We start from the raw sequence: 14,371 nt of genomic DNA on the forward strand, positions 1-14,371 counted from the left end.
TGTTATCCTTTACTTAAGTCTCAAATTAAAGCCTGTCATTTTTCAAGACTAACTTACTATCCTGATGGAGAATATATCTGTTTTTCATTAAAATGTGTCTGTGTACTACTGAGAGGCACCACGGATATGACAAAGAACCCAATTCGAATCTATCTCTGGGATTCACAACTACTGTCTATTATATACCGAGCTCCTCTAGTAACATGTGAAAGAGTTAAACTATTAAACACAGAAGTTGAAATACTTACTGATTTTTTTTCACTGAAGCAGTAGCCTACCAATATAAGCAGGCTTTGAAATGGTGTGATAATTTTTGGATTCTGAATAAGATCTAATTAAATATATAATACTATTCTTTCATTTTGTCGTTTTCATTTGGGTTATCAAGTAAATAAGAAACCAAAATATTAATGCTATTTAGAAATATTAGAAGCTGATACAAATTCTAAAAAGTAAGACAAATTGTCACATAAAAAGAGGCATATGATTAGAGATGATGGTGACTATAATGAAAATTCATCAGTCTCAGGGCCAAAAGAGAAAATAAGACAATATGAAGACACTGGATTCCTAACATTTAATGTTTACAAGAAATTTTTCACATAATACTTTTCAATGTTCCTCTTAACTAGTGTCAGTGAAGTAATTATCATTTTAACTAGTATCAAACTTAATTTTCATGAAAACATTCCCACACAGCATAAGTTCTTTGAGTTTATAAACAATATCTTTCATAGTTCACCTAAATCCGGTAAATTGCTTTGTAGCCTCACTAGGTTTAATAAATGTTATATAAATAAATACTTTGTTCTGATCTCTTCCATACATTTCTAGTTTTAATGTGAGAGAAAGTAAAGCAAGATACTCTCTTTTTTAAATTAAATTCCTTTAACTGGAAGTGTAAGAAATGTATGGAGGTGACTTTTCTCTATTAGAGGATCATACAGAATAGACTTGCAAATAATACGACACTTAAAGAACCATACATTTTCAAAACATGAAGAGCACAAGTTTTGTTTAATTGATTTTACATCACACCAGAAAGTACTACAGGGACACTGGTGAATAGAAGCAAGCTGGAACCTCAACACAGAGCTCCTTTCTTACCCTCAGCAACAAAAAGCCTTGATCTTAGAAGTTCAAAATTGTTCCATATGGTAAAGACACATTCTGAAAATAAATCAACAAGTAATTATAATTATTTTATTTAATTCAACTTCTAATATACGCACATACAAACCTTTCTGAAATGTTCAGTCTTGTGCATGTCTTGATGTTGAGGCATATTTTCCACTAATTGAAAGGCATTTTTCAAAATACTCTCTCGAGCTCTTTTCAAAAATCAATGATCTTTCAATGCTAAAATATTCTTTTTAGCTGAACATCGACAATGACTCTCTCCTTGTTCAAACTTTAGTCAGGCTTCTCTAAGCCCTCTTCTCAACTAGGCCTCATCCTTGGCCTGCCTTAAGCAAAAATCCTGCTAAGTCAGTTTAGCGAGAATCTCCCATGCTTGATATCTAACCAAGTTTCTCACCCCTTGCCCTTAATGTCTAAGTCCTTAATCTGCCTCTAAGAAGAATCCTGTTAGGCCAGTTAAGAATCCCTGTACACTTGATATCTCCTCTTAATAACTTTCCACCTGCTGACCCCTTCACTCTGCTCTTTGTCTATAAATTCTTAGCTTTCCTTGCTGTACTTGGAGTTGAATCTCCCTCTTCTATTGCAATGGTCTTTAATAAAGTCTTCCTTACCATGTTTATCAAGTGTCAAAAATTTTTCTTTAACATTATGAGACTGGCTCTTATGGACTTTGTCCTTGTGATGGAGTATATACTAGAGGTTAAACTCATTGTCTATAGAGTCCAATCATCTAGTTACCCACCCTTTATCTGTTGCTTATGAGCTTTATGTCCTTAAGCAAGTTAGATGAACTTGTGTCGTGATCCTCGATGATGAATGTGTGCTCTGAACTGACAGACTTAACTATGAGAAGATGATATCTCACAGGCGAGATTGTATCCACACACACATTTTGCTACTGTGACCTCTGCCCAAACTGAAGGGTTTGAGAATTCTGTGCTCTTTGCAAACAAATTATGCCTATAATTGTGGGGTGTGGGGGGCAGGTAAAGACATGTTGACCATGAGCACCCAGCCTGTAAGCTTACCATCTGCAATTTGGGTACATGACTGGCTGGCTAGGAAGGTGATAAAAGGGTTAGGAAAAGACAGCAATCAAAAGGCCTTTTCTAAGTTTCAATCTGTGAATTCAGAGACTGCAGTCTTTGTCTCAGTGAAACTCTGAGTGGGAGTTCCTGCCTTTAGATTTAAACAATGATAAATGGGCCGGGCGCGGTGGCTCACGCCTGTAATCCCAGCACTTTGGGAGGCCGAGGTGGGCGGATCACAAGGTCAGGAGATCGAGACCATCCTGGCTAACACGGTGAAACCCTGTCTCTACTAAAAATACAAAAAATTAGCCGGGTGAGGTGTCAGGCGCCTGTAGTCCCAGCTACACGGGAGGCTGAGGCAAGAGAATGGCGTGAACCCCGGGGGGTGGAGCCTGCAGTGAGCCGAGATCGTGCCACTGCACTCCAGCCTGGGTGAAAGAGCGAGGCTCCGTCTCAAAAAAAAAAAAAAAAAATAATAATAATAATAATAATAATAAATGAAAGTTTCAGGCTTCATGCACCAAGATCTCATTCAGTTAAAAGTTATGAGTTCCCTGAATTTTAGTGATCAACACCACTTATTCCTTGGCCCAATGGCTCAATAATTTTGTTGAAAATTCATATCTTATAAGTTATAATTAATGCCTACAACCTATTAAAAATTTAATTTTATTTGCCACCCCAGTGCTCATTGACATAGATAAGCACACAACACACTGAGAACCATTTTTAAAATCAGAAGTAGGCAGTTGCCCCTGCATCATAATGATAACTCTATAATCAACTGGTACCTAGGAACTCCCCAGTGAACATACCTTTTGTCTCTGCACCTGGAATCATGGCCCCTGTGCAAATGTGAGCCACCAACTTATGAAGGGAGAAAAGAAGTTCCTCAAACCCTCCCCAAAAGTAATCACATGTTTTTCTTGAAAAAGAAAAATGGGATTTTTGCCTCTAAAAAAGTACTGTGGCATCAAATGGTAACATTATCTTACTAGTCACTTCTGTTGATATCTGATCTCCTGAATGTTTAGAACACTAACAATTTGATTTAAATTAGAGATAGTGTAGCCTTAACCAAAACAACTGGTATTGGTACAAAAACAGACACATAGACCAGTGGAACAGAATAGAGAGCCCAGAACTAAGACCGCACATCTACAGCCATCTGATCTTCAACAAACCTGACACAAACAAGCAATAGGGAAAGGATGCCCTGTCTAATAAATGGTTCTGTGATAACTGGCTAGCCATATGCAGAAGATTGAAGCTGGACTCCTTCCTTGCACCTTATACAAAAATTAACTCAAGATGGATTAAAGACTTAGATGACCCAAAACTATACAAATCCTTGAAGAAAATCTAGGCAATACCAATATAGGCATGGGCAAAGATTTCATGATGAAAATGTCAAAAGCAATTGCAACAAAAGCAAAAATTGACAAATGGGATCTAATTAAACTAAAGAGCTGCTGCACAGCAAAAGAAACTATTATCAGAGTGAACAGACAACCTACAGAATGGGAGAAAATTTTTGCTGTCTATCCACCTGACAAAGGTCTAACATACAGAATCTACAAGGAACTTAAACAAATTTGAAGAAAAAAACAACCCCATTAAAAAGCAGGCAAAAGACATGAACAGACACTTCTCGAAAGAAGACATTTATGTGGCCAACAAACATGAAGAAAAGCTCCACATAACTAATCATTAGAGAAATGCAAATCAAAGCCACAATGAGATACCGTCTCACACCAGTCAGAATGGCGATTATTAAAAAGTCAAGAAACAGCAGATGCTGGCGATGCTATGGAGAAATAGGAATGCTTTTACACTGTTGGTGGGAGTGTAAACTAGTTCAACCATTGTGGAAGACAGTGTGGCCATTCCTCAAAGATCTAGAACCAGAAATACCATTTGACCCAGTAATCCCATTACTGGGTATATACCCAAAGGAATGTAAACCATTTTATTATAAATATATATGCACATATGTTCATTTCAGCACTATGTATAATAGCAAAGACATAGAATCAACCCAAATGCCCATCAATGGTAGACTGGATAAAGAAAATGTACACATACACCATGGAATACTATGTAGCCATAAAAAGGAATGAGATCATGTCGTTTGCAGGGACATGGACGGAGCTGGAAGCCATGGTACTCAGCAAACTAATGCAGGAACAGAAAACCAATCACCACAAGTTCTCACTTAAAAGTGAGAGCTGAACAATGAGAATGCATGGACACAAGGAGGGGAACAAAACACACTGGGGCCTATTGTGGGTGGGGGGAGGGAGAGCATCAGGAAAAATAGCTAATGCATGCGAGGCTTAATACCTAGGTATTAAGGTATTATCCTCATTCCAAAGTCTGTTAATGTACCTTCTACAGCAGTCCTTGCTGAGCCTCCATTCGGTCAAGAGGAACTCAAAGGAGACAATTGTTTGAAGTTTGTGTATTTGGTTGGTTGATTCATTGTTTGGGGTTTGGAAGTGTCTGCACTGGGGCCATGCACTGAGCCACCCCCAAGCCCTTCCTTAAGGCTGTAGGTCTAAGAACATGCACATCGCCCCGAGCAATGACCTCCAGCAGAAGAAAGCAAATGCTGTTTTACTTCAAATCATGGATGCTGCAATCATATAATATTTGCGAAGCTGCGAAACATGTTTATTTAGCAGATACTGTATGGAATTTTCTGAACACCTCTTTAACGTATGAGGAAGCTTGTCCTGCTATGGATGCAATTCAGTTCTTCCTTTTTTATTACTATTTCAAACATATATATTTATATTAAACTTAGATGATAATCAAAATTTAAGAAAAAAAGGATAAGGATGAGGATAAGTTTGATGGGTGCAGCAAACAACCATGGCACATGTTTACCTATGTAACAAACCTGCACGTCCTACACATGTATCCCAGAACTTAAATTAAATAAAAAAAAATTAGAGATAGTGACAAGTAAAGAATGGTGTACTAGAGGGGCCCTTGCCAATTTGAATGGCCTTAATAGCATGAATGGCCCCATACATTTTATGAATAAAATATTATTCTTCCACTGCTTTCTTTCTGGACAGCATTTGTTGATGAAGATAATATCCTAATTTATATACCAAAACAGACTTCCCATTAATTTTTGGCTTCAGCAGTTCAGATTTGTCTTTAGCAGCACCATCATTAGATCAATCAAAAGAAAAACACATTCAAAAGACTAGAGAAATACTCCCTGTTGTCATTCAGTTTATTTAAAGCATTCCATATGATCTCCAGCAAGTTGTCAGCTATTGGGTTTCTCAGAATAGAACCAAAGGAATTTTTGAATTTCCAGGGTTCACTAAGTATTCATTCTTAGATCTGACTACCTCATAATCTGGGACTAGCCTTATCTTTGATGGCAGCCAGTCTTTCAAAGACCCTAGACCCTATTCACATTTGCCCTGATTCTGGCCTAATTTGAGCTAATTAGAGTCATTGGTTGAAACTGGCATTCCCTGCTCAATATTAAGGGTTATCCTGCTATCCTGAAAAATTATTACATTTTACTCCAAAGCTCAGTTGAAAGACTATTCCTGCTCCTACTTCTCCAGGGAGCTATTTTTAGTTGAACCAGTCTAATGACTGATTCAACTAATAATAGCAGAAATATTTCCTGTATATCCCTCTGAATAGCTCACTGCCTTCCCAGGTCCTGGTGGCTATTGGATCATTGGTAATTCTGGAGTTGCACAGTTCAATATGGGAGCCACAAGCCACATGGATTATTTATGTTTAATCAAATGTATGTAAAATTAAAAATCTAGATTCCCGGTCACACTACCCACATATAAAGAGCCCAAGAGCCACATATGACTCATACCTCCCATACTGTAGGGCACAGGTGTGGAATATTTTTATATCACAAAACATTCTACTGAAAAGTGCTGAGAAGAGGAGTCATAATTGCCATGAAAAAGATGGTCTAGGAGGAGGACCATTTAAATGAAGCCAAGATAGCTTGAATCTATAAACTGGGTCTCCTCTGCCAGTAGCTACAGGACCTGGATTAAAAAAAAAATCAACTGCAACCATTTGCATATGGGCTTGGGCATTAGTTTATTTCCCTTGTATCCTCTTTAAACAATAAGCTCCATGGTTCTCAACTCTGGCTGAGTATTAGAATCACACAGAGAATCTGGTTTAATTGGTCTGGGGATGCGAGGCAGAAAATTGGTAGGTTTTAAAAGCCCCAGGTGAGTTCTATTTTGTATTTAGGATTGAAAAGTACTGATTTAGAAAATGCATTACCTCATTTAATCAAACAAGTATCTATAAAGGCAGAGCTTCAGTCAAAATAAAACTTCCTCCATGTTTTATAGAAAAGCCTGCTGAATCCCAGACTTAACTAATGGGAATTAAGATACAGCTGGCATTGTTATCCGGGTAGTTCATAGGGGCAAAGTGAGAAGCTGGATTGGATCTAGTTTAGATAACCCTAACAATCACCATCCATTGCAGGTAGTCTTCTATACTAAACTAAAACTATAAAAATAATTATAGAAAGAAACATAAAATCCACTTTATTCACAACCCAATTATCGGCAACTTGCAATAACAATTCTGCTATTCATTTCTGCATATATTCTCTCCAAAACCCTCACCAGAGTTATTAATATAGTTCACATTTATGTTACCTCTGGGATCTTTCACAGTTTTAGAGAAAAATTGATCATTAGGGAATAATTTCTCCATTTATTTTCTCTTGACAGTTTCATTATGTTGAATTCATGAGTTTTTCTAACCATATAAATTGTTCATTTTTCGTTACTATATAAAATGTAAATAATATCTTTACAATGGGAGACTATAAAGGATGGAAACTATTTCAGTCATTTTATTTCACTTTATTTTATTTGAGTAGAAATCCAATTTTCTTTATTATTTTTTGGCAGAAACATAACTCCAGAATATTTAGATTAATATTACTGATCATTCCTCTGATTCTTGCTGGGGAAAAATAGGAAAATTTAAGGCATAAAAGAATATTCTGCAAGTCTAAACATTTATGTCAGTGATAACCCAGATTGGGTTTAGGACAATTTTATAGCCAATAATATTTATGCTCTTCAGGGGATAGTAAAAATGCAGTTACAAATAATATTTCAGTGTTATAAAACATTTGATTGGTAAGAATCACATCTTTAAAATTATTAGCAGTTGTATTTTGTGCCATTACCAATTCTAAAAAATATGCTTAACACATATCAGGTTATTGTCATATATTTTTTACATCTTTTCCTTTTTCTAAGTTGGTTATGCATTGTTCAAAAAATTAATATTTTGAATAGGGTGAATATTTTTATTATTTGTGATTTAAAAGATAATTGCATAACTTTTTTAAAATTGAAAAGAAAAGTAATAAAGTAATTTGAAACTTTCAAACTCACCACTGCCTGGTCAGGCCTTCTGTGATCTGGGCCTACCCTGTTGATCCACTGTATTTCCGGCTGTTTTTCAATAAGCACCGTCCACACGAGTCAGTGTTATTTTCAAAAGGCTTCTATACTTGCAATTTCCTTCCCTGCATTTCTGAATTTGTCATGTTGCTTATCTTGCTCAGAATTTCCTTCATTCTCAAAAGTATGGGTGTGGTACAGATTTTCGGGTAGCAGCATGTAACACTTTAAAGAAAAGTTATGTGTTAATTGAAAAAAAGTTTAATTTTACTATAGTTGATACAATTTTTATTGTATATGATATCATGGAAAACAGAATATATGAATAATATAAACAATGAAAATGGAAAGTAGTATATAAATCTACCTACCTATTGTTTTTATAGAAATGATGCTGTGACATTCTCAACTTAGAGCATTATAAATATAGATAATGGTTCTCCAACTTTAGCTAGCAACCAAATCACTCAGACAACTTAACTAAAACAGATTTCTGGACCTGAACCCAGAGCTTCTGATTCAGTAGTTCTGGGGTTGGTGCCCAAGAAACTGCATTTCTTAGAAGTTCCCAGGCCATGCCCACGCTGCTAGCCCAGAGACCACACTTTAAGAAGTCTTAATGGAGACATTCAAAAAGTTCCAATTCACTGGAATTTTGTATTTTGGTATACAAAAAAATGTATATACTTAATATGCCTATGATTCTTCAAAAAATCAGTCAGTTTTAAATGAGAGGCCAATTTGTAAACCGCAAGAAAATTAACTTCGTATCAGGGAGAAAATAACAGGAAGTCCATTTTAGGCAGAAGACTCATCTTTAAGCTAATGGAAACTAAGATGGAGTCATAAAATATCTCTTGATTTCAATAATCTTTGTTGCAACATTGTTTGTTACATAGAAAAAACTGGAAACAACCAAAGTGCCTATTTAACAGAGGCTCATAAGCTATGATAGATCCAAATATAAAGGACTTAAAAATAATTTGACTGATTTGGATGTGCTGATATGGAAAGACTTTCAAGATATGATACAAGGCTACAGTAACCAAAACAGCATGGTATTGGTACAAAAACAGACACACCGACCAATGAAACAGAATAGAGGACCCAGAAATAAGGCCGCACATCTACAGCCATCTGATCTTTGACAAACCTGACAAAAACAAGCAATAGGGAAAGGACTCCCTGTTCAATAAATGGTGCTAGGATAACTGGCTAGCCATATGCAGAAGATTGAAACTGGACCACTTCCTTAAACCTTATACAAAAATTAACTCAAGATGGATTAAAGACTTAAATGTAAAATCCCAAACTATAAAAACCCTGGAAGACAACCTAGGCAATGCCATTCTGGACATAGAATCAGGCAAAGATTTCATGACAAAGATGCCAAAAGGATAGTACTGGTATAAAAGTAAATACATAGACTAATGGAACAGAATAGAGAATCCAAAAATAAAGCCAAATACTTCAGCCAAATGATCTTTGATGAAGCATACAAAAACATAAATTGGGAAAACAACATCCAATTCAATAAATGATGCTGGGAAAATTTGATAGCCACATGTAGAGAATGAAACTGGATCCCTATCTCTCACCATGTACAAAAATTGACTCAAGATGAATTAAAGACTTAAATCTAAGACCTGAAACCATAAAAATTCTACAAGAAAACCAACATAAAATTCTTCTGGGCATTGGCCTAGGCAAAGAATTTATGACTAAGACCCCAAAAGCAATGATGAGTGGATAAAGAAAATGTGGTGAGGATATATATGTGTGTATATATGTGTGTGTGTGTGTGTGTGTGTGTGTGTAGATATGTTGGTGTGTGTATATATATATTTTATTTATATATGCGCATACATATGTGTGTGTATACACACACACATACACACACACCATGGAATACTACTCAGCCATAAAAAGTAACGAAATAATGTCTTTTGCAGCAACTTGGATGGAACTGGAGGCCATTATTCTAAGTGAAGTAACTCGAATCGGAAACCAAATACCACATGTTCTCACTTATAAGTGGCAGCTAAGCTATGGGCACACAAAGGCATACAGAGTGGTATAATGGACACTGGAGGCTCAGAAGGGGAGAGGATGACAGGTGGGTGAGGGATGAAAAACTACCTATTGGGTATAATGCACACAACTCAGGTGATGGGTGCACAAAATCCTAGATTTCACCACCATACAATTCAGCCAGGGGACAAAAGACCACTTGTACCCCCACAAAGCTATTGAAGTAAAAAGAGAGTTAAGTTGAAGAAAAGATGTGTGATTTCTTTTAATAAATAATAATAAATATACATTTTATATTAAATTATATACACATTTATGTTAACAAATTTATATATCTTTATAATTGAATATAATTATATATGTATGTATAAAAAATATATATATGACTTTCAGCATAGGATGCATATTACTCTAAACAGGTTTTCTCTTTATATTATACAAAAAGCTTGAGACTAGTTACCCTTTGAGACAGGATTTGGTGAAGGAAAAGTGATTTTAATTATTAATTGTATACTTTTCTATATCATTTGCATTTTAACCATGTATATATGCATTATTTCTCATTTAAAAATATCAAAAATTCATACCTGCTACAATGACTATCATAAGAAAGACAGACAATAACAAATGATGGCAAGGACATAGATAAATGAGAACACTCACACAGTGCTGCTGGGATGGTAAAATGGTACAGCCACTTCAAAAAGTAGTGTGGCAGCTTCCTAAAAATTAAACATAAATTTCCTACACAACCCAGCAATTCCACTAATAGGTATATATCCAAGATATATGAAAATATATATCCACAAAAAGAATGGCACATGAATGTTCATAGCAGCGTCATTCAAAATAGTCTAAAAGTGAAAACAATCCAAAGGCCCACCAATTGGTGAATGGATAAACAAAATGTGGTACAGACTATTCCATTAGTAGAAAAGAATAATGAACGGAACAAAGCTGCATGGAGAATGACTTTGATGAGTTGAGAGAAGAAGCCTTCAGACAATCAAACTACTCCAAGCTAAAGGAGGAAGTTCAAACCCATGGCAAAGAAGTTAAAAACCTTGAGAAAAATATAGATGAATGGCTAACTAGAATAACCAATGCAGAGAAGTCCTTAAAGCACCTGATGGAGCTGAAAACCACGGCATGAGAACTACATGACAAATGCACAAGCCTCAGTAGCTGATTCAATCAACTGGAAGACAGGGTATCAGTGATGGAAGATCAAATGAATGAAATGAAGTGAGAAGAGAAGTTTAGAGAAAAAAGAATAAAAAGAAACGAACAAAGCCTCCAAGAAATATGGGACTATGTGAAAAGACCAAATCTACATCTGATTGGTGTACCTGAAAGTGACGGGAAGAATGGAACCAAGTTGGAAAACACTCTGCAGGATATTATCCAGGAGAACCTCCTTAATCTAGCAAGGCAAACCAACATTCAAATTCAGGAAATACAGAGAATGCCACAAAGATACTCCTCGAGAAGAGCAACTCCAAGACACATAATTGCCAGATTAACCAAAGTTGAAATGAAGGAAAAAATGTTAAGGGCAGCCAGAGAGAAAGGTCAGGTTACCCACAAAGGGAAGCCCATCAGACTAACAGCAGATCTCTCGGCAGAAACTCTACAAGGCAGAAGAGAGTGGGGGCCAATATTCAACATTCTTAAAGAAATGAATTTTCAACCCAGAATTTCATATCCAGCCAAACTAAGCTTCATAAGTGAAGGAGAAATAAAATCCTTTACAGAAAAGCAAATGCTGAGAGATTTTGTCACCACCAGGCCTTCCCTAAAAGAGCTCCTGAAAGAAGAACTAAACATGGAAAGGAACAACCGGTACCAGCCACTGCAAAAACATGCCAAATTGTAAAGACCATCGAGGCTAGGAAGAAACTGCATCAACTAACGAGCAAAATAACCAGCTAACATCATAATGACAGGATCAAATTCACACATAACAATATTAACCTTAAATGTAAATGGGCTAAAAGCTCCAATTAAAAGACACAGACTGGCAAATTGGATAAAGAGTCAAGACCCATCAGAGTGCTGTATTCAGGAGACCCATCTCGTGTGCAAAGACACACATAGGCTGAAAATAAAGGGATGGAGGAAGATCTAACAAGCAAATGGAAAACAAAAGAAGGCAAGGGTTGCAATCCTAGTCTCAGATAAAACAGACTTTAAACCAACAAAGATCAAAAGAGAAAAAGAAGGCCATTACGTAATGGTAAAGGGATCAATTCAACAAGAAGAGCCAACTATCCTAAATATATATGCACCCAATAGAGGAGGACCCAGATTCATAAAGCAAGTCCTTAGAGACCTAGAAAGAGACTTAGACTCCCACACAATAATAGTGGGAGACTTTAACACCCCACTGTCAACATTAGACAGATCAACGAGACAGAAAGTTAACCAGGATACCCAGGAATTGAACTCAGCCCTGCACCAAGTGGACCTAATAGACATCTACAGAACTCTCCACCCCAAATCAACAGAATATACATTCTTTTCAGCACCACACCACACCTATTCCAAAATTGACCACTTAATTGGAAGTAAAGCACTCCTCAGCAAATGTAAGCACAGAAATTATAACAAACTGTCTCTCAGACCACAGTGCAATCAAACTAGAACTCAGGATTAAGAAACTCACTCAAAATCGTTCAACTACATGGAAACTGAACAACCTGCTCCTGAATGACTACTGGGTACATAAGGAAATGAAGGCAGAATTAATGATGTTCTTTGAAACCAACGAGAACAAAGACACAACATACCAGAATCTCTGGGACATGTTCAAAGCAGTGTGTAGAGGGAAATTTATAGCACTAAATGCCCACAGGAGAAAGCAGGAAAGATCTAAAATTGACGCCCTAACATCACAATTAAAAGAACTAGAGAAGCAAGAGCAAACACATTCAAAAGCTAGCAGAGGGCAAGAAATAACTAAGATCAGAGCAGAACTGAAGGAGATAGAGACACAAAAAAATCTTCAAAAAATCAATGAATCCAGGAGCTGTTTTTTCAAAAAGATCAACAAAATGGACAGACCACTAGCAAGACTAATAAAGAAGAAAAGAGAGAAGAATCAAACAGATGCAATAAAAAATGATAAAGGGGATATCACCATTGATCCCACAAAAATAGAAACTACCGTCAGATAATACCATAAACACCTCTACACAAACAAACTAGAAAATGTAGAAGAAATGGATAAATTCCTCAACACATATACTCCTCCCAAGATTAAACCAGGAAGAAGTTGAATCTCTGAATAGACCAATAACAGACTCTGAAATTGAGGCAATAATTAGTAGCTTACCAACCAACAAAAGTCCAGGACCAGATGGATTCACAGCCGAATTCTACCAGAGGTACAAGGAGGAGCTGGTACCATTCCTTCTGAAACTATTCCAATCAATAGAAAAAGAGGGAATCCTCCCTAACTCATTTTATGAGGCCAGCATCATCCTGATACCAAAGCCTGGCAGAGACACAACAAAAAAAGAGAATTTTAGACCAATATCCTTGATGAACATCGATGCAAAAATCCTCAATAAAATACTGGTAAACCGAATCCAGCAGCACATCAAAAAGCTTATCCACCATGATCAATTGGGCTTCATCCCTGGGATGCAAGGCTGGTTCAAATCAATAAACGTAATCCAGCACATAAACAGAACCAATGACAAAAACCATATGATTATCTCAATAGATGCAGAAAAGGCCTTTGACAAAATTCAACAACGCTTCATGCTAAAAACTCTCAATAAATTAGGTATTGATGGGACGTATCTCAAAATAATAAGAGGTATCTATGACAAACCCACAGCCAATATCATACTGAAATTGCAAAAACTGGAAGCATTCCCTTTGAAAACTGGCACAAGACAGGGATGCCCTCTCTCACCACTCCTATTCAACATAGTGTTGGAAGTTCTGGCCAGGGCAATTAGGCAGGAGAAGGAAATAAAGGGTATTCAATTAGGAAAAGAGGAAGTCAAATTGTCCCTGTTTGCAGATGACATGATTGTATATCTAGAAAATCCCATCGTCTCAGCCCAAAATCTCCTTAAGCTGATAAGCAACTTCAGCAAAGTCTCAGGATACAAAATCAATGTGCAAAAATCACAAGCGTTCTTGTACACCAATAACAGACAAACAGAGAGCCAAATCATGAGTGAACTCCCATTCACATTTGCTTCAAAGAGAATAAAATACCTAGGAATCCAGCGTACAAGGGATGTGAAGGACCTCTTCAAGGAGAACTACAAACCACTGCTCAATGAAATAAAAGAGGATACAAACAAATGGAAGAACATTCCATGCTCATGGATAGGAAGAATCAATATCGTGAAAATGGCCATACTGCCCAATGTAATTTATAGATTCAATGCCATCCCCATTAAGCTACCAATGACTTTCTTCACAGAATTGGAAAAAACTACTTTAAAGTTCATATGGAACCAAAAAAGAACCCACATTGCCAAGTCAATCCTAAGCCAAAAGAACAAAGCTGGAGGCATCAGGCTACCTGACTTCCAACTATACTACAAGGCCACAGTAACCAAAAGAGCATGGTACTGGTACCAAAACAGAGATATAGATCAATGGAACAGAACAGAGCCCTCAGAAATAATGCTGCGTATCTACAACCACCTAATCTTTGACAAACCTGACAAAAACAAGAAATGGGGAAACGATTCTCTATTTAAT

At 36.6% G+C, this 14,371-nt stretch overlaps 1 protein-coding gene across 1 annotated transcript in view; it reads right to left on the minus strand.

Annotated features, from left to right (window-relative positions):
* Positions 1 to 1,000: 1,000 nt before the first annotated feature.
* LOC100596705 (coiled-coil domain-containing protein 7) overlaps positions 1,001 to 14,371 on the minus strand; it is a 204,774-nt gene continuing 191,403 nt past the window's right edge. Inside the window, exons 17-18 of the mRNA XM_030798646.1 lie at positions 7,604 to 7,837; positions 1,001 to 1,170 (exon numbers count right to left, since the gene is read on the minus strand). Coding sequence (XP_030654506.1) covers positions 7,717 to 7,837 — 121 coding nt within the window. The 3' untranslated portion in view covers positions 1,001 to 1,170; positions 7,604 to 7,716. The remainder of the gene's footprint in view (positions 1,171 to 7,603; positions 7,838 to 14,371) is intronic.

The sequence above is a fragment of the Nomascus leucogenys genome, chromosome 18 (assembly GCF_006542625.1).
Source record: "Nomascus leucogenys isolate Asia chromosome 18, Asia_NLE_v1, whole genome shotgun sequence".
Classification (NCBI taxonomy): domain Eukaryota; kingdom Metazoa; phylum Chordata; class Mammalia; order Primates; family Hylobatidae; genus Nomascus; species Nomascus leucogenys.